This window comes from Rhizomucor pusillus (assembly GCF_041956525.1).
Source record: "Rhizomucor pusillus strain CBS 183.67 unplaced genomic scaffold VTP01scaffold_15, whole genome shotgun sequence".
NCBI classification, from domain to species: domain Eukaryota; kingdom Fungi; phylum Mucoromycota; class Mucoromycetes; order Mucorales; family Lichtheimiaceae; genus Rhizomucor; species Rhizomucor pusillus.
In genome coordinates, this window is record NW_027192157.1 from 393,885 (window position 1) to 416,690 (window position 22,806).

General features: G+C 46.5%; 11 protein-coding genes across 11 annotated transcripts; 9 read left to right on the forward strand and 2 right to left on the reverse strand.

The window, feature by feature from the left end:
- Positions 1-192: 192 nt before the first annotated feature.
- Positions 193-3,394, forward strand: VTP01DRAFT_3134 (uncharacterized protein; the record flags this gene model as incomplete). The annotated part of the gene is made up of 11 exons (XM_069381672.1): positions 193-336; positions 410-476; positions 536-990; positions 1,052-1,252; positions 1,322-1,417; positions 1,477-1,641; positions 1,699-1,858; positions 1,922-2,260; positions 2,318-2,592; positions 2,656-2,892; positions 2,951-3,394. 11 exons carry the CDS (start codon positions 193-195, stop codon positions 3,392-3,394), a joined length of 2,583 nt encoding a protein of 860 aa, XP_069236781.1.
- A 151-nt stretch (positions 3,395-3,545) lies between these two features.
- VTP01DRAFT_3135 (uncharacterized protein) lies at positions 3,546-4,111 on the forward strand (the record flags this gene model as incomplete). The annotated part of the gene is made up of 2 exons (XM_069381673.1): positions 3,546-3,753; positions 3,840-4,111. 2 exons carry the CDS (start codon positions 3,546-3,548, stop codon positions 4,109-4,111), a joined length of 480 nt encoding a protein of 159 aa, XP_069236782.1.
- A 167-nt stretch (positions 4,112-4,278) lies between these two features.
- VTP01DRAFT_3136 (uncharacterized protein) lies at positions 4,279-6,052 on the forward strand (the record flags this gene model as incomplete). The annotated part of the gene is made up of 6 exons (XM_069381674.1): positions 4,279-4,705; positions 4,778-4,951; positions 5,016-5,141; positions 5,203-5,309; positions 5,375-5,530; positions 5,591-6,052. 6 exons carry the CDS (start codon positions 4,279-4,281, stop codon positions 6,050-6,052), a joined length of 1,452 nt encoding a protein of 483 aa, XP_069236783.1.
- Positions 6,053-6,412: 360 nt separating this feature from the next.
- On the forward strand, positions 6,413-7,253 carry VTP01DRAFT_3137 (uncharacterized protein; the record flags this gene model as incomplete). The annotated part of the gene is made up of 3 exons (XM_069381675.1): positions 6,413-6,516; positions 6,585-6,810; positions 6,885-7,253. The coding sequence occupies 3 exons, from the start codon at positions 6,413-6,415 to the stop codon at positions 7,251-7,253; spliced, it is 699 nt and encodes a 232-aa protein (XP_069236784.1).
- Positions 7,254-7,417: 164 nt separating this feature from the next.
- VTP01DRAFT_3138 (uncharacterized protein) lies at positions 7,418-9,423 on the reverse strand (the record flags this gene model as incomplete). The annotated part of the gene is made up of 3 exons (XM_069381676.1): positions 7,418-7,947; positions 8,002-8,412; positions 8,481-9,423. 3 exons carry the CDS (start codon positions 9,421-9,423, stop codon positions 7,418-7,420), a joined length of 1,884 nt encoding a protein of 627 aa, XP_069236785.1.
- A 744-nt stretch (positions 9,424-10,167) lies between these two features.
- Positions 10,168-11,229, forward strand: VTP01DRAFT_3139 (uncharacterized protein; the record flags this gene model as incomplete). The annotated part of the gene is made up of 3 exons (XM_069381677.1): positions 10,168-10,381; positions 10,440-10,763; positions 10,829-11,229. 3 exons carry the CDS (start codon positions 10,168-10,170, stop codon positions 11,227-11,229), a joined length of 939 nt encoding a protein of 312 aa, XP_069236786.1.
- Positions 11,230-11,772: 543 nt separating this feature from the next.
- On the forward strand, positions 11,773-14,083 carry VTP01DRAFT_3140 (uncharacterized protein; the record flags this gene model as incomplete). Its single annotated transcript, XM_069381679.1, has 5 exons — positions 11,773-12,058; positions 12,139-12,411; positions 12,479-13,765; positions 13,823-14,007; positions 14,069-14,083. The coding sequence occupies 5 exons, from the start codon at positions 11,773-11,775 to the stop codon at positions 14,081-14,083; spliced, it is 2,046 nt and encodes a 681-aa protein (XP_069236787.1).
- An 882-nt stretch (positions 14,084-14,965) lies between these two features.
- On the reverse strand, positions 14,966-15,967 carry VTP01DRAFT_3141 (uncharacterized protein; the record flags this gene model as incomplete). Its single annotated transcript, XM_069381680.1, has 4 exons — positions 14,966-15,015; positions 15,081-15,231; positions 15,727-15,822; positions 15,872-15,967. The coding sequence occupies 4 exons, from the start codon at positions 15,965-15,967 to the stop codon at positions 14,966-14,968; spliced, it is 393 nt and encodes a 130-aa protein (XP_069236788.1).
- Positions 15,968-17,190: 1,223 nt separating this feature from the next.
- VTP01DRAFT_3142 (uncharacterized protein) lies at positions 17,191-18,037 on the forward strand (the record flags this gene model as incomplete). The annotated part of the gene is made up of 2 exons (XM_069381681.1): positions 17,191-17,599; positions 17,661-18,037. 2 exons carry the CDS (start codon positions 17,191-17,193, stop codon positions 18,035-18,037), a joined length of 786 nt encoding a protein of 261 aa, XP_069236789.1.
- An 885-nt stretch (positions 18,038-18,922) lies between these two features.
- Positions 18,923-20,234, forward strand: VTP01DRAFT_3143 (uncharacterized protein; the record flags this gene model as incomplete). Its single annotated transcript, XM_069381682.1, has 5 exons — positions 18,923-19,174; positions 19,240-19,453; positions 19,525-19,672; positions 19,754-19,845; positions 19,951-20,234. The coding sequence occupies 5 exons, from the start codon at positions 18,923-18,925 to the stop codon at positions 20,232-20,234; spliced, it is 990 nt and encodes a 329-aa protein (XP_069236790.1).
- Positions 20,235-21,624: 1,390 nt separating this feature from the next.
- VTP01DRAFT_3144 (uncharacterized protein) lies at positions 21,625-22,690 on the forward strand (the record flags this gene model as incomplete). The annotated part of the gene is made up of 3 exons (XM_069381683.1): positions 21,625-21,747; positions 21,812-22,100; positions 22,170-22,690. The coding sequence occupies 3 exons, from the start codon at positions 21,625-21,627 to the stop codon at positions 22,688-22,690; spliced, it is 933 nt and encodes a 310-aa protein (XP_069236791.1).
- Positions 22,691-22,806: the final 116 nt, after the last annotated feature.

Consider the following 22,806-nt stretch of genomic DNA (forward strand, 5'->3'; position numbering starts at 1 on the left):
ATATGGAGATTTACAATCAGGTATTTCGATGACGGATATTCGATGAATACGTGATACAGTGGTAGAGAGGCTGGATGTAGACGGAGTGCACACAGTCATGTCATGTCCAAAGCGGGGAATCAGACGAGATGGCGGCCGCCGCCAGGAATTCATTCACAGCACCGCCTTCCGTCTTTCCAACCCGTTCTGCCCATGATACCCAAAACGATTGAAGTTCCCTTGCAGCAGGAGCAAGTTCTTGAAGTTGTCTGCGACGATCTGCCCAGCAACTCGAAAGAATTGACGGATATCTTTCGACAAGAAGGCGTTGCATTGACGTATTACTGTACCTTGGCCGTAAGTCGGCATGCTCATCGATCACTTTTTAAGTCATGCATGTCTGGTTTACTCACAATGTATTCTTGATTAGACTGAATACTACAATCAAGGAAGGCAACGACAAAGCATTGAAGTCCTCGAAGCATGCTTGCAAACAGGTAGCACGATTGCTCGCGCCGGTTTGACACCATATAAATGTTAACTTTTCGCGTAACAGCCAACGAATCACCTCTCACACAGCCGCGCCAAAAGTTACCTATACTTTCGCAGCTAGTAACGCTCCATCTCGCACTCGCGTCTGAAGGAACGCATCATTTCAGTGAGATCGATAAATTACTAAACGATATCGAACGTATACACAGCCAGTACGAGCCTGCTCTGATACTCAAGGGCAATTATTTAATCCTGCGCCGAAATTACGACGATGCCGAAAAAGCATTCCAAAATGTACTCGACAGGAAGCCAGAAAGCATGCTCGCGCTTATGGGTATCGGTGAATGTAACTATGAGACTGGACATTACGGCCGCGCTTTGCAAGCATACAGATATGCCCTGAAGCACGCGCGAGGAGCAGCGGCGTGTGCAAAGATACGGTTTGAACTCGCACGATGCTTCTTAAAGATGGGTCGCTACGGAGAAGCACGTCTCATCCTTGAACGGTGCTTGGCAACTGTAAGCAATGGATTTTTACGTTGCAGCAATTTAGTGCATGCACACTAGACAATGTATTTAGGGAGGAGCACAACGTGCAAGTGTGTTGACGCTGTTGGCAATCACGGAATTGAACCGTGCAAAGGAAATTGTTGAAGTACGCGAAGAAGCTATGGGAAAAGGTCTCGAATATCTGGAGCAAGCGTACCAAGAAAACCCAAAGAGCCCTCTCGTGCTGGCTTTGGTCGCCGAGTTCTTATTTTATCGAGACAATGATGAGAAGGTATGAGGAGAGGGATTCATTTATTTATTCTCTTGTTCAAAAAGAGGGAATATTAATGATGATGTATAGGCGGAAGAACTTATCCAGATCGGTCTCGAACATACACAAGAATCAAACATAAAAGCAGAGCTGCTATATCAGTCTGCTAGAAGTCAGCACAAGAAGGTCAGATGGAATTGGACAACGTGCCTTGCTACATGCGTTGACAAATTTTTGAACGCCAGGGCGATTACGAGAAAGCTCGCGAATTATATTCACAAGCAGTGGAAGCTGATAAGCATCATCAGAACGCAAAATATGGTCTGGGGCAAATTTACTTGGTGCAAGGCGAGACCGACGAGGCTATCAAAACCTTTGAATCGTTACCATCAAGTACCGAAATAGACTTTGTAAGTTACTGTATCATGATCCTGTTTTTATACAATGCTTACAAGGAGGAAACTTAGATTTTGGGATCTTTATATACATTGAAGGGCGATAAGGAAAAGGCACGAAAGAAGTTAATCAAGGACGACTCTGAGAATATCGTGTTCTCGGAAGATCCGATCTACTATGCAGAAACAGGTGCCTTGCTTGAGGAATCTGATCCCGAAACATCGATGCAAAGTAAGTTTCCACGTCGGTAGCTTCTGTACGTATACATTCTTACTATTTCCGTGATATACTTAGACTTTGCTCGATTCCGCAATATATGTGAAAATCAATCCAATACATCGCTGACGCAGAGCATCAGCAAAATTGAAGTTTACAACAATCTAGCGGTGCAGCATTTCCGAAAAAACGAGTTCAAAGAAGCAGAGAGACATTACAGTCTAGGCATCCGAGAGTGCGAATTGCTCTTGGATGGTCCTGATGTAACGATTGATGAAAAGGAACAACAACGGATATCTGATTTACGGATTACGTTACGATACAACCTCGGTCTGCTCTATGAAAAGACCGGCGAATATGACAAAGCTCGCGCTATTTTCCAACTGTTGATTACAGAATATCCCAACTATTTAGAAGGTACTTTTCACTCGTATTTCTAAAGATCTCATGGTTTGACGATATTCTCTTTGCTAGCTCATTTACGCATTGCTGCCATCGATCAAGCACTTGGACGCCATCACGATAGCATCGAACATGCCAAAGAAATATTAGAAATTAACCAAAAAGAAGTTGACGGATGGATTTTACTTGGACGCGCACAGCAAGCTCTCAATGAAAAATCATGCAAACGTGCATTCGAGAAAGTACTCAAGAGTCACAACAAGGATGATATTTACTGTCACGTTGCATTGGGTAACTACCATGCAAGCCAAGCGAGAGAAATGAAAGGAGAAAAGCAAAAGGAACAGGTAGATATGCTCAAGTAGCATTACTGGGTCGCAATTTGTTTTAACTTCCATGCGACGGAATAGCGATACGAGTCATACCGAATGGCTTGCGGATTTTACCGACAGGCTCTCAAGCGAGATTACAAAAACATTTACGCTGCTAATGGCTTGGCTATTGTCCTGGCAGAAACAGGACACGTCAAGGAGGCTAACACCATACTGAGCGTCATCAATGAAGCGACATCAAACGATCCGAACGTTTTGGTAAATCTTGCGCATTTTTACGTTGAACAGAAACAATTTTATCAAGCCATCACCATGGTAAGACATAGAATGAATGGATAGTAACTATATGTACTTAATTAACCTTGCACCGCAGTACCGAAAAGCACAGGAGAACTTTTACAAAAACAGGGATGTGAACGTATGGCTTTACATTGCACGCGCTCAATACATGTGGGCCAAGGAGACGCAGGATAGCCAACACTTGCAAGAATCACTCCAATCAGTGCAGCGAGCATACCTCCTAAAAGGCGACGACCTCACTATTCTGTACGACATTGCGCTTTGTCAGCAAGCATATGCACAAATGCTGTTGGGAACACCAGTAGAAAGATTAACGCAGTCAGCTGTCAAAAAAGCATTGCAACTTTTGGAAAGCAGCCAATCATCGTTCCATAGTTTGAACAACATACCAGCGGATAAATTCGTCTTGTACGAGCGCAAGGTGGCTGACCAACGTGAAAAGTTTGGAGCTACCTTGTTGCAGCAAGCTCAGCGCCGGTTACAAGAAATAGAAAAGAGAGCATCTCAAAAGCAATAACTGTTATTATATTAAAAGCACATTGTTTCTGTTGTTGTTCTTCTGCTATATCAAATGTCTGAGCTTGAAGGAAAAGTGGAGAGAAGGAGAGAGACACCCTGCATTCCACCCCCCCCCAAATTCCTTGACAACACACGCCCAAAAAGAGAAGATGCCTAAAGATCTAACTCCACATCAGGTCTCTCGAGGGCTTACATATGTTCAGAAAGAAGCACCGTTTCTTGCTAAGCTGAAGCAAGGCAGTGCAGAGGCGGCCAGGAAGAACGCAAAGTTTGAGAATTACGTTGACGGACAAGACGATGACGATTACGATGAGCTGGAAGGTGCACAGGTAGTTGAGCTCGATGAACACGGCCGAGGTAGGTTGGTTGGTTGGAATATAAATGACATACAGAGGGGAGACGGGCAGGGAATGGATAAATTCTTAACAATTAACCTCGTGTAGAGATACACAAGGATGCGGGTGCAGCTGACGAAGATGGCGACGACGAGAGTAAAGATGACGATGAAGACGAGGAGCAACCTGCAACAGACGAAAACGGGCGGATCCTATTCCGTGCCAAGAGTAAGAACAAGAAGAAGCGGAAAGCATCCGAGCAAGATCAAGATAAGGATGCAGCATCAAGCACGGACGCCGCAAGTAACAAGAAGAAAAAGGCGAAAAAGGCCAAGAAACCCACGGTCAAGCTATCGTTTGAGAATGATGAAGAAGAATAAGCAGAATGTGCGTGCGTGTGTTTACTGTGACACAAGGATCGCTCCAAAAGGACAAGAATAAGTGAGACCCAGTGTTGCCCATCCATTCATGGCTGCTGGTGGTGGTGGTGGTGTTCCGTTCTTGTTCCCCTCTTTCCTTCTTGCTCTCTCTCTCTCTCGCCATTGACATGTCATCTACTACGACCACTAGTGCTACTCTTGTTACTTTCCCTTCTTCTCCCGCCCCTTGCTTCCAGAGGTCATTGTCACCACTAAAGTACAGTAACCGAGCACTTGACAATCGCTCTTCTGAAATGCTGTTGCAGTTACCATCGCACTCTGCCTCTCTGCGACGAGTTGCTTCTGCCACAGATACGCAGACTATATACAAAGCAGCTACGCGGCAGTCATTGAGTTTTCCAGGCAACAGCAACAGTGCACCACCGGAACGTTCGCAGTCTACAAACTCTGTTGTTGCCCAGCGACGGCAGCAGCGTAGCAACGCTAAAGTGAGCATATCCAACTTTACAAAGATCAAATTGCTTGGAAAGGGTGATGTTGGCAAAGTGTACCTCGTCAAACACAATGAAACCAGCAAACTGTATGCTCTCAAAGGTATAAAGTTTGAGTATGTGGGGTGTTAAGAATAGGTGTTGATCTGACATTGTTGTTATTATTACTACAAAGTGCTATCGAAAAAGGAAATGGTAAATCGTAACAAGATCAAACGTGCGTTTGCAGAGCAAGCGATTCTTGCAACAGCGAACCATCCGTTTATTGTGCCGATGTACCATTCCTTTCAAAGCCGGCATTACTTGTATTTCTGCATGGAGTTTTGCGTAGGAGGCGAGTTCTTTCGAGGTAGTATAAATTTCTGTGCCCCCAACATTTGTCGGATCAATGTTGTTAATTTGGTCCTGTGTAGCACTCCAGCGTCGACCGGGGAGAGTGCTGGTCGAAAATGACGCACGTTTTTACGCCGCCGAAGTCGTGGCTGCCCTGGAATATCTCCATCTGATGGGTATTGTGTTTCGCGACCTGAAACCTGAAAGTGAGTCAAAAGGGGATTACCATCAATCAATCTAGTGAATTACTTAGAATATAATATCCAGATCTTTTGCTACACGAATCAGGGCATCTCATGTTATCAGATTTTGATCTGTCTGTACAATCGCCAGCGGCTGGACCGCCCACCATTGTCTCTGGGTCGGGGTTCTTGGTACGTTTAGGTTACACAGCTGCATTTGATCTTCATATTTTCTGATACAGCCAGAACTATAATAGCAACGACCACTTTTGGATACACGTTCTTGCGCCAACTTGCGCACAAACTCCTTCGTTGGCACTGAGGAATATCTCGCCCCCGAGATCATTCGCGGCGAGGGTCACACCAGCACCGTCGATTGGTGGGCCTTGGGAATTTTGCTGTTTGAAATGCTGGTATGTTCAATTGGGTTTTGGCCTACTACGTTGCTGACGAATTTGAGGAATTAATTACAGTACGGGTTCACGCCGTTCAAGGGAAGCGAGCGTGAGGAAACGTTTTACTTTATTCTCAACAAGTCGGTGGAATTCCCAGACTTTTTCAGCAACCCGTACTATCGGGGTCCTGGTGTTTCCAGCCAATGCAAAGCATTGATGCGCAAGCTGTTGCAAAAGGACGAGAAGAAGCGGATTGGTGCACGTGCTGGTGCAAGCGAAATCAAATCGCATGCATTCTTCAAGAGCATAAACTTTGCGTTGCTGCGCAACATGAAACCGCCCATCGTGCCTACCAAATCCAACGCAATTGACGCTGTCTATTTCCGTCACGTGAAAGAAAGTAAGAGCTTTGACATGGACAGAAACCACTCCTCCAGCCTTCCTTCCCCGCCTTCAACGGACGATGACGAGGAAGAAGAGCAAGATCCCTTTGCTGACTTTGACTCTGGCAAGTATATATATATAAATACCATGGAGTAGTTTTGCGCGGGGGTGTTCAAAGTCACTAATTTTACTACTATTACTACAGTAACCATCCACCGAGAGTAAAAATCCTACTGCAACATGCTCCTATGTTAGATAACACTTGTAAATTATATACCCCGCCCGCATAATCGTATATAAAAATGACACAGACAAACTTACGGCAGCGAAAGCCAAGAACTTACCTTTTGTCGTGATGTCATGGTCCGCCGCCAGCAGAGGAAAAAAAAAGCCCTTGATTTGTCGCCGCCGCCTCCGCTTTTGCATAGCGAACCTCTTTTTATATTTTTTTTGTTTTTTTTTTTTTTTTTTTTTTGCTTGGTCCCCTCTCTTTCCATTATATTTAGAAGGAAAACAATGCCGTCTTCAGCAGCAGCATCGAAACGTGAAAACGAGGATAAGGAACCATTGGTCAAAGAAAAGGAAAAGGACTCGCGACCGGGTCACTTTTCGATGGTTCGGTGAGCGCGCGTTTATCCGGCAAAGAGAGAGGGAGACAGACAACAGTTACTTACTGGAACAATTCTAGCAACTTTTACCTTGCCGACATTATTACGCTCATGAACGGTGTGTGCGGCATCATGTCCGTGTTTGGGTCGATGCGGTACCTACTTTCAAACGACGTTAACGATCTGTACTCTGCCATGGGCTTCATGCCGTTTGGATTGTTCTTTGACTTCTTTGACGGACGAGTGGCACGCTGGCGAAAGAATGCATCGTTGCTTGGACAAGAACTTGACAGTCTCGCAGACTTGGTATGGATGATGGAGAGGGATGAAAAGGTTGGGAGGAAGAATACATGTCTAACGTAATGAATGGATCTTTTAAGATATCCTTTGGCGTTGCACCTGCCGCGTTAGCCTTTGCGCTGGGCATGCGTACATACTTGGACACATTCGTACTGACATATTTCGTATGCTGTGGCATCGCCCGTCTCGCACGATTCAACGCGACCGTCGCCTCGCAGCCAAAAGACGCATCCGGCAAAATATCATACTTTGAAGGCACACCGATACCCACCTCGCTCACCCTCGTGGCTATCCTCTTCTACTTTGTAACTCAAGATCGATATCTCGAGACCCTCCCCGGCCAGCTGATTGAGCTGGTCCCTGGATGGGAACTGCATCCTCTCGTGATGATGTACGCTACTAGCGGCACCCTCATGGTTAGCAAGACCTTGCGTATCCCTAAACCATAGTCGAAAAAAAGAAAATAAAGACTTTTATTGTTGTTGTATGCGAAAGAGAAAGAGACAAGAAAAAAAAACCAAACACTATTATCATTAGAGTCTGCATTAACCTCAAAGTGCGTATTACATGTTTACGGAATAGTAACAATTGAAAGGGATGAAACGTTTTTGCTTTAAAGAGTCTGATGCTGCTGCTGCAGCGCTGTAGGCTCTGGTGTAGCTGGCTCTTGCTGCTCTTTTTCTGCCTGCTGCAATGTTTGCGGCTGTTGATCTCCTGTTACATGCTGCTCAGGCTCCTGCTGTTGCTGTTGCTGCAAGATCTGCGGCTGTTCTTGCTGCTGAGCAGCAGTTTGTTGCTGGAAATTTCCGTCTTGCTCATCATCCGAAGGAGGGGCTGGCAGAGCACGGTCCTGGTCGAAGTCTTTCAGGAGCGGCACAGGTTGGAACCGATCCGACATTTGGACGAGCTTGCTAAACCAGTCTTGCAAATCAGCAGGATCGCGCGCCCTAAAGCAGAAGTCTTTTTCGCGGCCAATGGAAGACTGCGTGTTTCTGCCACGGATTTCAAACGTGCTTCCTTGATAACTGCTGTCAGAGTTTCGTGCATGGTTGATGTTGGTGTGGGGCACGAAAATGCTCACGTCCGGGCCTAGCGGGTCGGCATCAAAGTGGGCAGCCGACTTGTATCCATGCAAGAAGCCGGCTACAATATAGTTAATTAAATGTTACAAAGTCGGCTAAAAATTGAAAACTTTACCAGGTGTCAGGACATAAAGTCCTTCGGTCCAGTTGCGCATAACACCGGCCTTGCGCTCTAGGAGACCGACCTTAATAGGCTGGACGAGATCATGCTGCTGGTTCGGATAATGGATATCCTGGTCAGTCTTGTAAGCAGCGTTCTCGCTGATAAGGTTGCCTTGGTTGCGCCGGACAAACTCGTTCCATTCGCTGTCTGGCTTGATATCCTTGAACGAGCCTGTGATGTGTCCCAGAGCACTGTGAGACTCCATCTTGCTGCTGAGGCGGAAATCTTGGAATTTATGGCACACAACGCGGCAGTTTTCGATCAAGTTGCGTTCAAACATGCCGACTTCACGTTGCAGATTGAGAACGTTGCTGTGAAGGTTGTTCTCGCTATTGTGAAGGTCACGGCACGCCTTGAACACAGCTGCGCGGTGCAGATCGTTAGTGAGTTAAAATTGGTTCATTGTGTCCATTTTTAGCTCTCTCACTTACCGCAGTTGAGCAGCAACGGATCATGGCGCTTGTATGCCGTTTCTGGCATCTGCAAGTCCAATTGGATGGTCTTATCAAGCTCAGACATTAGGTTATCAACGCGACGGCGGCCTTCGTACAGAACACTGCTGCGCAAACCCTTGTCGCGCGTGATAGCCTTGAGCAAATTCTTGATATCTTGCTTAATGTTGCGCAAGCTAGGGAGTACAGCGCGGTCCAGGTAGTTCACATAGTCTTGGTGCATGACACTCTGCTCCATCGAGTAGTTTCGAAAAGCATTCCAGACTTCACGAATACCACCGGATGCCATGAACTGGCCAGATGATTCGTGGAAGGGGTTTGCAAGAACCTTGGTCGACTTGCAGTAGCCTGTAGCAGACCTTAGCTCGATGCCTCGAATGTACTTGAACAATGCAACGAGGTTCTTGATAGACATGCGCCACGCTTCCAAGCGGTCCGTTAGGATATCCACGGGATTAATGCCAGTGTCCATGCGATACACCTGGCGCTGGATCTTGGATTCCCTACGGGAAAGTGAAAAGTTACGTGATGGGTGCGCCAGGAAGAGTGGAGCGGGTTCTGGCTCGACAAGCGCCTTGGATTCACGCTGCTGAACTGCACCCTGGGGTTGCTGAAGAAGCTGTTGTTGCTGCTGTTGAGGCTGCTGCTGTCTCGGTTCCTCTATCTCCAATTCTGAATATTCTGAAGGAGACGGCCACGATGCAGGAGAGCTCGTGTCGCGTCGGGAAGCACGCTGGCCTTCGGCGCTGGGTGCCTCCACTGCATTTGGCTCATGATCACTCTTCCAACGCGCTTCTTCATCCTGCAAGTGCTTGCCGGGCATTGGAAGCGGATTATCGTTTTTAGCCGTGTGCTGCATAGCCATGCCCTTGGGCAAATGCGGCAGTGTGCTGGGTGCTTGCTGCTGAGTAACCGTCGCCATGAAAATAAACACGAAAACGAACGAGAATAAAAAGATGTATCCTTGCAACTTGTCTTGCTCTCTCTCTTTCTCTCTAATTCTGGGCCATCACAGCTGTTTGCGAGGGGTATATTCCCTTGCAATCGTGAAACCGCTAGAGGGTTCGTGGTGGTAATGTGTTGCATAAATAATTTCAACATTCAAGATTTTTTATGCAAGCAGTGCATGTCTCAAGCCCAGTGCGTACATGCAGCCAACGCTTAAAATGGAATTGCAAGCAGCAGCAGCCCCCTTCCTCGATGTAAACAAACATTGAGTGCTAATTTGTTTTCTTAATTCTATTATTATACATCTCTCCATCTAAATTTGTTGCCAACGCTAATGCGCGGGGTGGGGATTTGGAAGCGTCAACTCCCTCCTGGAAGAAGTGCATGGGTAAAACGTCGATGTTTCTCATTTATCCTCAGGGGTGGGCAAGGTAGAATCTAGAAGACACCCTGAACGACGGCTACGTTTGCAACAGATGGCTGCTGAAATTTTAGCTGCTATGTATTGGCGGTCGTAGTACAGACCAGGCAGGCGACAAACAAGTTGTTATTATCTGCCCTGTGCTGGTCCTGACTAGGGCGCAGTCCATTTTGCTTAGCAACATCTGTAATTATGCATGTTGTCAATGGGTATATAAGGACGAGGTCGAGGCAGGTCGACGAGATAGAAGTATCATCCTTTCAAGCATCTTTCAACAAGAACAAGTAAATAACAAAAATGACTCTCGGTTTCGACGAAGATCTTCCCAAGGACGTTTACGAGTTCAACGAAATCCGCAAGAAGCTGACTTACACTAAGTCCGGTGTTGCTTCTATTCTCAAGCCTGCCCCTGTTACCCAGCACCTGCCTTCGTTTGATCTCGAGGGAAACCCATGCTTCCGCCCCTTCAAGGGCTCTGGCAAGCTTGAAGGCAAATATGCTTTGATTACAGGTTTGTTGGCTCTACAACACAAGTAAATAGAGTATATACGACTAACGTTAACTTTAAGGTGCCGACAGTGGTATTGGCCGTGCCATCGCTACCCTGTTTGCTCTCGAGGGTGTCGCCGGTATAACGATTGTTTACCGTGACGAGCGTGAAGACCAGGATGCCTTGTATACCAAGAACACTATCGAGGCCCAGAGCAAGTGCAAGATCCACTTGATTGCTCGCGACATTGGATATGAAAACAACTGTCGGGAGATCCTCGACTCGCACTTGAAAACATTTGGCCGCATTGACATCCTTGTCAATAACGCGGCAGAGCAGCACAAGGTGCTCAAAGTAGAAGAACTGGTTGCGGATACCGTCGAACGCACCTTCCGAACCAATGGTGAGTGTGCACGGGCTTTCCTTGTGTTTAGGTTGTACGGCCGGTTTACTTAAAATACTCCCTAGTTTTCGGTCCTATTTTCATGACCAAGCTCGTGTGTAACCATCTCAAGGCCGGGGGAACCATTATTAACACTGCCTCCGTTGCGGCTTATCGAGGCATGGACAACCTGGTCGACTACTCTGCCACCAAAGGCGCTGTCGTCTCGTTCACGCGTGCATTGTCTCAACAGCTGGCTCCACGCCGCATCCGCGTCAACGCCGTTGCACCCGGTCCTGTTTGGACTCCGTTGATTCCCAACACGTTTACCAATGAAGAAATTCATGCTTTCGGTTCATTCCCACCTTTCAAGCGTCCAGCTCAACCTGCCGAAATCGCCGCCTGCTTTGTGTTCCTGGCATCTGATGACTCGTCCTTTATCACTGGCCAAGTCCTCCACCCCAACGGTGGCAACTGCTTCTCTTAAATAAATACGTTGTACTCTAACTGGCTTATCATCATCCTGTATAACAAAGAAGAATAAAGAATCACGACCGACGATCCCTGTTGTGAAATGTGCAACAATCCGAACTTTATTCTCCTCCCTATTAACATGATTGCCCGTATTTACTATTTCTCTCTTGCTGGAAATACTCACTACCCCTGAAAATCTCGACTACCCGCATGCCAGATTTATATATTTAACACGTATTCACAGGAGTCGCCCTGGTCGTGTGATGATGTAGAAAAGAGAAGTTTGTGCAAGAGAGAAATGTCAAGAGACAAAAAAGAAACTCGCAAGTCCATGGCAAGTGTAGTGGTGGTGGTGAAAGGTTTGACAAGGAAAACACGTATCGGTAACACGTTAGCGCCGATCCTGCTGCTGCGTTGACGAGCCAGATTCTCTCTCTCTCTCTTTGCTTTCCCTTCCACCACCTGTCTTTTTTTCTCTCTTTCTTTTTCTTTGCTTGCTTCTCGTTCCGTTCTCTATTTCTCTTATATTTCTTTTTGTTGTTTTTTGTTTTCTGTCATGACCACACACGACGTTCACCGTGCAATGGGGGAGAACTTGTTTAACTCGATTCACAGACATGCACAGCTGCAGCCGTCCACGAATCTGGGAACGTCCCCGGCGTTCAGATCAATGGCAGCTTCAGATCTTATTACGCTGCTCCCGAATGCTCCCACCCAGCACCACCACCATCGGCAGCAGCAGCCAACTAACAGACACCGACCGAGCTCAGATATTTTGCAGGTTAATCATCATCACGCCGCCAACGGCGGCGCTGGCGGCGGCGGCGGTCACTCTGCTGAAGGTAAAAAGCAAAGGGAACACAAAACAAAACCTTAACCACTGCAGAGTTTTATTGAGATCTTGACGCCCCCAAAAAAACAGATGCCATTGACCGCTGGTTTGAGAACATTCAACGATACGAGCAGATGCTGGAGGAGGTGGCAGCTGCCAGTCTAGACCAAGACTTTAAGGACGAGCTCCACCATGTCAACCAGTGGTTCCGATGCCGCTCGGATGCAGAGCGTACCGCAGCGCTGTACACGGTCGTCCAAAATGCATCGCAGATCCAAGTTCGATTCTTAATCACAGTGTTGCAACAGCTTGCAAACCAGGATCCCTTGAGTGAGCTGTTGTCTCCTGCAGGACAGGAAAAGCGTGAGTCTTTTTGGGCCAGAAATCGTGGTTGCACAAGAAAATAACCATCCATGCGGTTTCAATTTAGCTCCTACTGCGGCGGGCCCTGCACCTGTGACAGTAGCAGGATCAGTCGTATCGACCGAGTCGCAATATGAAATGAGAAAGCGACAGATGTATCCACCCTCCCGACGAGCCACACGCTCGAATTTGTGCAACCGCTTGACATCCGCCTTGAGTGAACCTGACGATCTCCGACGACGCAACAGAGATGTCCTTATGCCTCGCTCGCTCGGTTTGAGCCAGCAAGGTCTGCTCTATGAGAAAGCCCTTGCTGCCCGCGCTCAAATCCAAGCAGCAAACTCGGCGCGGTCTTCAGCCGCCGCCTCAAACCCTTCCTCCGTCGGCTATCCTCCTCGTATGAAGACCTCTATCTCTACCTCGGATGCATCGCCTACAATAACTTCTCGATCTACACTCTTTGGTAACGACTGGCCCTTCCCGCTTGTGCGAGGAGCAGGAGGAAACAATGCAAAGGTAGAGAAGCCTCTTGTGGGCAGGATCGGTGATCGAGCATCCACTACGAGCAGCGCAGATGAGAACTGGTCGTTCGGATCCCTGTCTTCCAAGAAGAAGAAGAAGGATCTGGATAGCCCCTGGCCGAGAAAGAATGATACCATCAAAGAAGAGCAAGAATACCCATCATCGTACAATACGCGATCAACTACGAACGCCTTGATGGCTAACAGCATGAGCGCTTTGGAGCAAGCGCAGGCGCGTCTCCGCCGTGAACACCAACGTAGCAACAACCATAGCAGCAGCAACAACAACAGTAACATTAACAACACCAACAGTAATGTTAATAATGACAGAAACGATACATCCTCTGAATACCTCCAGCAGAAGCAGCAGCAGAAGACGTCGCCGCCTGCTACCGTGATATCCCCTGCTATTCCCACCACACCTACTACACCTACTATTACTACTACAACAACTACAAGCACAAAACCTACGCCCAATCTTGCCATCCCGCAGATCACAACAACAACGAATGATATCCCTCCTTCTTCCCAACAACAACAACAACAACAACAACAACAACAACAACAACAGCAGCAGCAGCAGCAGTTACCCCCAGCACCGGGACTGACTCCGGTCGAAAGAAAGGAGAAGCAGTTTGGTCAGTTCCTATCGCCGCCGCAGCAAGAAAACGATGCAGGCAACGAGTACCTCAGCGATCAAAGCGATACCTCGAACGTCAGCAACAAGGAACAGCCACTGACAGGTGCAGCTCGTCGTCGGAAGCGGTCGTCTGCTGCCCGCGCACTCAAGGACAAGATTGCTGCAGAGACTGTCGATTTCGAGCTCATGAAAGGTAAGATAATACAAATCAAATACCTGTAACATTTGCACTGATTTGTTGATGTTCTAGATGTCCAGAACTGGATGCGCAGTCTGCGACTGCACAAATACAGCCACGCATTTGAAGGCATGCAGTGGCAGCAAGTTATCCGCATGTCTGATGAAGACATGGAAAAAGCCGGTGTCAGCACCGTCGGCGCACGAAGAAAATTGTTAAAAGTATTCGAAAATGTCATGCGTCACTGTGAAGAACACGTAAGTAGTAAAGGTGATCTTTGAACATCCCGAATGTATCTAACTCGTACTATTTCAACAGGGCATCGTGTATTAAAGCTGGTCTCATACTCTCAACACGTTTCGCCAAAATGGCTCCAGTCTTTTTCGTCTTTTTTGGGCCCATCTCTTTCTTCTTTTCAGATATCACTGTTCATTTTAGCCGTGTTGTTTTTGAATCCACAATACATACAGAGCGAATATTTTTGTTGTGTCTCATACATTTTTTAACTCCCTGTTCACTTTTGAGAATGCTTATCTCGTGGCTCCCCCTCCTGTCCAAAACACGTGTTTAATATGATAGATACTGTTGCTTCCACGTCTTACCGCTACTGAAACGTATCTTTATTTGCTACACTGGTCTTGTACGTAGAAATGCTTTGTACAGCGGGTTTTCACACGCGGTGGTTTCTATTCTTGATCCCATCAACGCGTGACTTTCTCTTTAAAAACAAGACATTTTACATATTTAGAGAATTCCCTATTTTGTTGCCGTTGCCGTGACAGACTCGAAATAGCTTCAAAATCTTGCCTACAAAGCATAGTTATAGCTGTTCTTTTTATGGATCGGTGTAGTATCAGCAAAGATGACAGACTGAGTCAACCAAACTCTTTATCGGCGTCCATTCTATATTTATAGAGTATCTTTATTTTTGCCAGTATATAATCTGATGAAGTCCATCAACCAGTAATGGCTGGGCGTCTGCAGACGGAACCAGACATGAGTGCTCCTGCTTCACCAGTTTCCAGGAGCTCGGTCCAGGTGGGTGCAGTGGGTTTTTTCTCTTCATGGAAAGCAGTTGCTCCTGCATAAGCGTCGGCTCTAAGCATTGACCCTGACTGTTCTTATTCAATGGTGTCCGCTCGTCTTCAGTGCAGTGGGCCAATCCAAGTCTCTTTAATGAATTCCTGTGGACTCTGACTACCAAAACAGCTTCTATCACGATTCAAAGCATTTTGCCGTGTTTTCGCGTTCTTCTCTGCTCGTTCCTGTTATCGTAATTGTTTGAATATTACAGGTTTCAATTCCAGAGCACGATACATATACACTTTACCTCTGACCAATTTAAATGCGGAACTACTGTGGCGAAGAACTGGGGTAACATATCCTATTTTGTCGGGAATCGTTACGGTGGCCCCAGCTTTCGTGCGACGCATCCTCTTCCGTTCTTCTGCAGCCAAACTCCGATGATTGCTGTCTTCACCCTAACAATCAAACATCATGTTAATGAGTGATACATTCGACTGTGTTTTGTGCGTTCGAGATAGACTGATGGATGTACTGCAGGCTTTCACGTTTAGCACCCGCAGCTTCTTTGCTTTTTTCTCCTCAAGCTCGGCGATCTTTACAATCTGGTCCACGATTTACTCTATCCTTCTTCAAGCATAACCTTTGCCGCATCATTCGTATTCTTCTTCTCCACGTCTCCGTTTTGGCAAATTCTCCGTTCGATACATTGTACAGCTTGTCATTATGCTTCACCACAAGCCGCAGATCCACTTCCAATACACCTCGGGTAGTCATCTTTTCAGACAAATGCTCTCCGACTCACCCCTATGAGCATTGTTGAAGAACATCTGACTGCTCGAAAACAATGCTGAAAATGAATGCAAAGCATCCTTCTGTCATCTTTTTCCATTCTTTGATGATCGCCCCCTCTGTAGGCAACTGGGCGGATTGCCACCGAAAGGCTTACAGACGGCTAAAGAGCCTAAACATTTGGCATTCAAAGCCTGTCTCTGCCATGGGATCAGCTTCAAGCTTTCCAGGTATCTATCTTCATCTGTCATTTTTAGCTAAAGACAAGGTTAGTCGATTGCCGCAAAACTACATTGTTCCACTCACTTTGATGTGTTTCTCGATGTTTTCGTGGATGCGCTTATCAATTTTAACTTCGATCTGACAGAAGTCGTTTGCAGCTTGCAATTCCCTTCGTATCATCAGAGAACTTGGATCCTGGGAAGAGTTCTCCTTTTCTTTGACACTATCGAATGGTACGCCGGGATAGGTCCGCTTCAGTCCGGCAGACTGTTGCTCTTAAATAGGTTATTCGCGCTGCTTAAGGAGGGTATCGAAACTTTGCTTGACACGAGTCCAAGTAGAGAAGATAAGGAAAGACGGGAAAGATATGACGCAAGGCACTTACGAATGGGGACAATTAAATCGTATCTTATGCAGCGTTTGAACAACGGAAGGATGGGAAATACGGAAGCAGTCTTAGACTTTTGCCATTGTTGTTCATAGCATGAATGGACCTCTTTACAAGTGTTTGATGTGTTAACATGCCTTTATGCTGTAAACCATATCCTCATCAACTACATAGGTAATTATTGTCTGTCGACAATGACTACTATCCATCTGTCCGAAGTAAATCCCATACGCAAAAGACTAGTCCTGTTTTGATCAACAAAAATTTGATCGCAATAAGCCCCCACATTCCTTACAGACAGATGGAGCAAACTACCTGTAACCGTGCTACTACAGAGGGACATCCAAGACCGACGATATCTCGACTAGTAATAACTAGTGATCGTAACTTTTGTATCCCGCTTCCCTGTATTCCCTCACATTGTCGCCGCCGTTTATAACCCCATCTCTGTGTAAAACTAAAGGATAAATCCAGGTTGTATTTTAGGCTTTGCAGGTCACCAGGGTAACCCGGATGCGTGCGCGCGCTCGCGGCAGTTCGTGATGTCGCTTTGTGATACTGTTTGTCTATTTTTAAAAGTTACGCCCTCGACGGTTGTTTACATGTCTCACTTTAACACCTTTACAGTTTTCACTTGCTTCCTTTCGAATATCGCTTCGTTAGGTCTGCCAAGCGGGACTCGCGCCGAGCTGGAGCGCAATAACACGCTCTGTGCCACCAGATAAATTGCATCTCCCAAAAGACGGTCGTTTTCAGCACGCGTAAATATCTTTTTTAGGAAAAAAAGGAGGTCTAAAAATGGAAAGGGCTCAGCTCGAAAAAAAAAAGCACTACCTTGGTAACCCCGATTGCTATGGAGCTGCTGCCTCGTCTCTTTTTTCCTTCTCCTGCTCAGGTGGGTTCCACTGTCTCCTATTTATATACGAACACTTGCTTTCCACCACCACCGCTCTCCTCCACGCAACACCACGGACGTACATACACGCGACCGCGCAACCTAAGCTTCCTTTTCTACATGTTGAAATCAGTCTTAGCAGTGTTATCTGTGTTTGCCGCAAGCGCATTCGCTTGCGAACCGGATTGCCGCCACGGCCTCGCAAACGCATTTGCCGGCCACTACGCACCCGTCGTACAGCTCGCGGTAGACGAACTCGAGTATACGTTCTCGACGTCACTGTTCAACGTCTCGGTACCTGAGGAGGTCTCCATCGTCGTGCCCGAGCAAGCGCTGCAGAAAGGAGTGACCGCCAGCTTGAAGGAAACCTTGCAGATCTTTGTAGACTGGGCAGCCGAGAAGCCGCTCGAAGATGGTATCTACCGCGTCATGTTTGCTGAGAAGGATCCGTTCAAGGGCGACTGCAACAACCCTAAGCGGTTGGATCGCAAGATGCCGCCAGAAGGCGAATCTTGGCGACGTGATGAATGTAAGTAAATCAAAATATATATCTAGTTGGAGCAGTAAAAATCTAACAACAAGCGCTCTAGGTGAAAAGATGGATTACATTTGCGGCAACCCGCCCTCCATTTGTCACTTTTTGGATGACATCAAGCAACGTATCGTGGGCCGCGTGAGATCACAGCTTGAAAGCTACGCAACATCTGACAGTGGTTTCTTGGTACGCAACGTTGTACAAACCATCAAGGAATCTGTCCGCGGTGTTCTGTCGCAGTACGGTGCTGGATCGATGGTCGATGATCCCAGTATGACGCAGTTTGTCGAAAGACTCATCAGCAACGCTGTGCGTACTTTGGATGTTTGGGTATCTGTGGATGTCAGAGACTTGTGCACCAAGCCAGATCACCAGGAAATCTGCAACGGCTGGGACGAGGAAATCATTCCCGAAATCTTGAAATGGCCCTAGATTCTGTGAAAGTACAAGTCGTCCTCAAGCATTTATACAGAGTAGTAGTAGTCCCTGCCCGTTTCCTTTATATATATACAACACACGCACACATTCACTAACTCGCTCTCACGCACACACACTCTCACAAAAACTCACCTCCCAGTCAATTGATGACAAGTCAATTCGACACGCACGCATCGCACATAACAACTTCATGGTCTTTGCGCTTTGCGTTCCCCTTTTTGTGTTTTTGTATTTCTTTGCATTAAAGTATTATACAGCTTAATTCTGGCAACCAATGAAATTTCGCAATGGCCATGAATAGACTGCATGGGATTTTCTCTCTATTCATGCAAAACAGCCAATGGCAGCGCAGTATATTGTTCATCCTTGGCACAAGTTGTTTCGATTGTTCTTGACACTTAGTGATAGAAACAGAACTCTCGCTCGCTAAAAACAAGGCATATCAAATTCGCTGTTACTTGACAATGCTTGCTACATCGAGGGTCAAACATCTGGTCATGTAGAAAGCTTTCACAGAGAACAAACAGCTTTTAAACCTTTGAAACAACAATTCGAATAACTGTTGTCTCCTCTCCTTCTAGTCAAAGCCTCCTCATTTGTCAAGCTGCAGTGTCAATAAGTTAGCGAAATGGTTAAAAAATCCTTTTCTTTCTACTGTCTTTTCAATCCATTTTCTTGGGCTTCCAATCGCTTCCAACACCGTTGTCTCCAAGCTACTAGATAGTACAATAATCCAGTTTATTACCGTATCTACAAAACAAATCGATCCTCGCATCCAGCACCGTCACGTACCAGACGTAATGTCAGCATCATCAGCAACAGAAGAAAAAAGATACCCGTATTCTGACTCTTAAAAAGTAATAGTAATAACTCAACACAATGGATTCACCATCATCAGCACCAGCGCAGCAGCAGCAACAGCAGCAAATTCTGCCAGCAGAGGCAGCATTCTCCATCATGTTTGTGAGTGTAGGCATGTCGTGCTTTATATGGCAAACCTGCCGCGCTGGCTGGATGTTCTACAAGGTCCAGAAACCTATCCACGGCGTCGTGTTTGCGCAGGCTCTGCTGGGTGCCATCCTTACTTTTGTAACGTTACTGGCGTCACTGGTACCGGTGGACTGTACATTCGCAAGTATTCAATGAAATATATCTCGCACAAAAACGTAAAGTAACGCCTCGTTGCGTAAATGTAGCTTCTCATATTCTCAGTCGTTGCTGTGAATACGGGCGACATTGCACTGCAGTCGGTGCTGCTGTGGAAAGCGTATCTCGGCAACAATCGCTCAAAAGTCGTGCTTGTCGTGGGCTGCATGCCTCTGATCGGTATTGCCGTGTTCATATTTATCAATATCACCATTGGCCGCTCGGATTCCAACTTTGGGCAGGGCGTGTGCTCGGTCGAATACCGCAAGTATCCCTCGCATCACCTATCTGATAAAAAAGACATTCTAAACATAAACAATAACAATGGCTTACAGCAATGTACATTGTTATCGTCAAGGCAGCGCTGGACTTTTCATCCAACACGTTCCTCTCTTGGTGTTTCATCCTCGTCATTTACAGACACTACAAGGTTCTTGACTCGAGTGTTCAAAAAACATTGCTCAAGGAAGGGCTTTTATACTGGTAAATAGGCCGAATCTGATGATGATAATGATGACGCAAGCATTTTAGCTAAAATGCAACCCCCTCAACTCTTATTCAAAGTTTCGGTGTGTGCCTGTCCAATATTTTGACAGGCATTTTGCTTACTCTACGAGTGCTCGGTGGAAGCTCGCCGATTCTATACACAATTGACTGTAAGTCAGCAGGGCAGCAGCAATTATTCGTCCGCGCGGGCAGAAATTGAAGAAAGGGGAGCATGTGAAACGTTGCCTCATGTGAGATATTGCCGGTTTTCATAGGGTACCTAGCCTCGTATCTGATTATCAAACAGCTCAAGTACGGCCGCAACAGAGGGGACGGAGATGACGACGAACATGAAGACGATGAAATAGATGAACTGCAGACTGCTATCACGCGCGATAGCATGCATGATCAACTCCACTGGATGCATCCATACAGTATTCAACAACAACAGCTGCAGCAGGAACAGCAACAAGAAGACTCAATAGCTTGCCCTGAACTCGTATTGCGCAAGATAATGCCGTCTGAGAGCTTGCGTTTCCACCATGTTCAAGAGAAATGACTTTAACTATTACTGGAGCAGTACATAGCAATGTCGGCAGTAGTTACGACTTTAATCGATCAAGTTCTATAATTTAATGGTCATGTGTACTTTGTGATTTCATAATTCATATGGCTAGTTTCATCCTCTTTTTGCTGTGTGCTCAAAAAGTGCGTGCGTGTGTGGTATCCGCATCTACTGCCAAAGTATTTATCACTGGTGTAACGTTGCGCCAAGTGACATTCTCGGAAGTGTCTGCCCGAGATCCTCCTATCCCAACTTTCCCTTTTTACTAGCACAGGGTATCAGCTGGCTATTGCTTATTGTGGCAAAATAACAAACATCGATTCCCTTTTGCTTGCACGACTGTATATAAGCAGTTTGTCTGTTGTGGATGATAGTATTTTTGAATGAAATGAATGCAAAAAGTGCCTCCAGCAGCAGCCGATCGGAGGATACAAGGTGCTGCTGCTGTTTGCTGCAGCGTCATCCACAGCTAAACTTTATAACTGAGAAGAACGGCTACGTAGATTCGGTCTACAATGGCGGAACTGAAATGACCGTTTATTAACCGTACATCACTAGCACGCGACATCCACCGTTTTTTTTCCACGTTCAGACAATGCAACAAGTAAATAGGTATCGATGGCATCTGGCTGGAGCCTGTCCAATCTTTAGGTTTTGTGAACATTGTCGGCAATTAGGGGGGTGGGGTCCGGTAAAGCGCGCGCATATTCACACTACTATTGGTTTTCAGCCGGATGAGTATCGGCGGCTGAGGAGGATTGCAGTAAAAGGAAGTGGTGGAGGAAACAATGGAGTCCACTCTTATCCGATATTATATCATATTCAGGTCCTAAATGTGGCTACAACAACAAACATGATGCTTGCATGTCTAGCCACGCAAGGAGGGGAGAATGACTCTGGGTTGTGGGGAGGAAAAGGTAAAAGAGCAAAAAGAAAGAGATCATTAAGAATTCTTGGTAATTAAAAAAATAAAGGATGTCGTTTCGTCGGCGATGAATGGGAAGTAGTTTGACTCGCGCCTTGACATCTGTGCTTCATGTTTCGACGTCAAGCTAAAGCAAAAGAAACCCCCAGTCTGTTTGTGCTACGTTCCCATCAAGATGAAATGTCCCTCCATCAGGCATGGAAATCAAAGCCAGCGTTATCAGATCCGTTTTGATTGGCCGTTGTCGGTTTGTAATCTTGAAATCCATATCAGATCCACTCAGCAAAGAGAAAAAAATCCTATTTCTCTCTCTTGCACTCTCTCTTTCTCTTTTTCTTCATCCCGAGTTTCCCGGTTTCTTTTCCCTCCCCGCTTTCCTCTGCGCATCGCACTTTTCTCTTTTTCTCTCCCCACTCTATAACCGGCATCCAAGAAAACAAAAACTTTTTACCGCTCACAATGACCGAAGAATACGATTACGAGTCCCTTGGACAGAACTCATCGATGGCGCAGAACGCTATGGCTGGCGCGCTTGCTGGAATAGCTGAACATTGTACAATGTATCCTGTTGATAGCATAAAGGTACATATACACGACATTAATCATGCCGCGTGCTTGTGGATTGACTGACGTGAAACCTTTACAGACTAGAATGCAAGTCATTTCAAGTGGACGAGGGGCAGCAGCGCTGGCTGTTGTCGGCGGCGGCGGTGCTCACGCTGCAGTGGCAGCTAGCACTTCCTTGAAAAATCTCTGGCGTGGTGTAAACTCTGTCGTGCTGGGTGCTGGCCCTGCTCACGCTCTTCACTTTGCAACATACGAGTATTGCAAGGACAAGTTTGAGGCTGAGGGAAAGGAAAACAATACCCTTGCATTTGCTGCTGCCGGTGCATGTGCTACCTTTGCTCACGATGCATTGATGACTCCTTTCGATGGTACGTTGCGTTTATGTGTATGCGCGTGTTGATGGAACCAAAGGCTAACAAACATTTAAATGACTCTAGTTGTCAAGCAGAGAATGCAGCTCAAAGATTCGACGTATCGATCAGTACGGGAATGCGCTCGAACTGTATTTGCAAAGGAAGGCATCGCAGCCTTCTACATCTCACTGCCTACGACTTTGGCCATGTCTGTGCCGTTCCAATCCGTTCAATTCGCCACATACGAATACTTCCGCAAGACACTCAACCCAACCGGCCAGTACGATCCAAAGACACACGCTATTGCCGGCGGTCTCGCCGGCATGGTCGCTGCATCCGTCACTACACCGCTAGATGTGATCAAAACTTTGCTGCAAACTAGGGGCCAGAGCCTTGATCCTCGTATTCGCAATGTTACTGGTTTTTGGGACGCCATGACAATCATCAACCAGCGCTACGGTCTGCGGGGCTTCTTTAGAGGTTACAAGCCACGTGTCTTTACAAACATGCCAAGCGCTGCTATTAGCTGGAGCGTATACGAATACTTCAAGTGGTTCCTCGATGCCCGCGAAACTCATCAAGACAAAGGCTTGCTACAAATCTGATTCTTCCTCACCTCGGCTCTCATCCTAAAGTATCAAACTTTTGTAACATAGCAAATTTCATCAAACCAGCGATGTCAAACGCCCGATTCCCCCCACCCACAACAACCTTCCCCCCA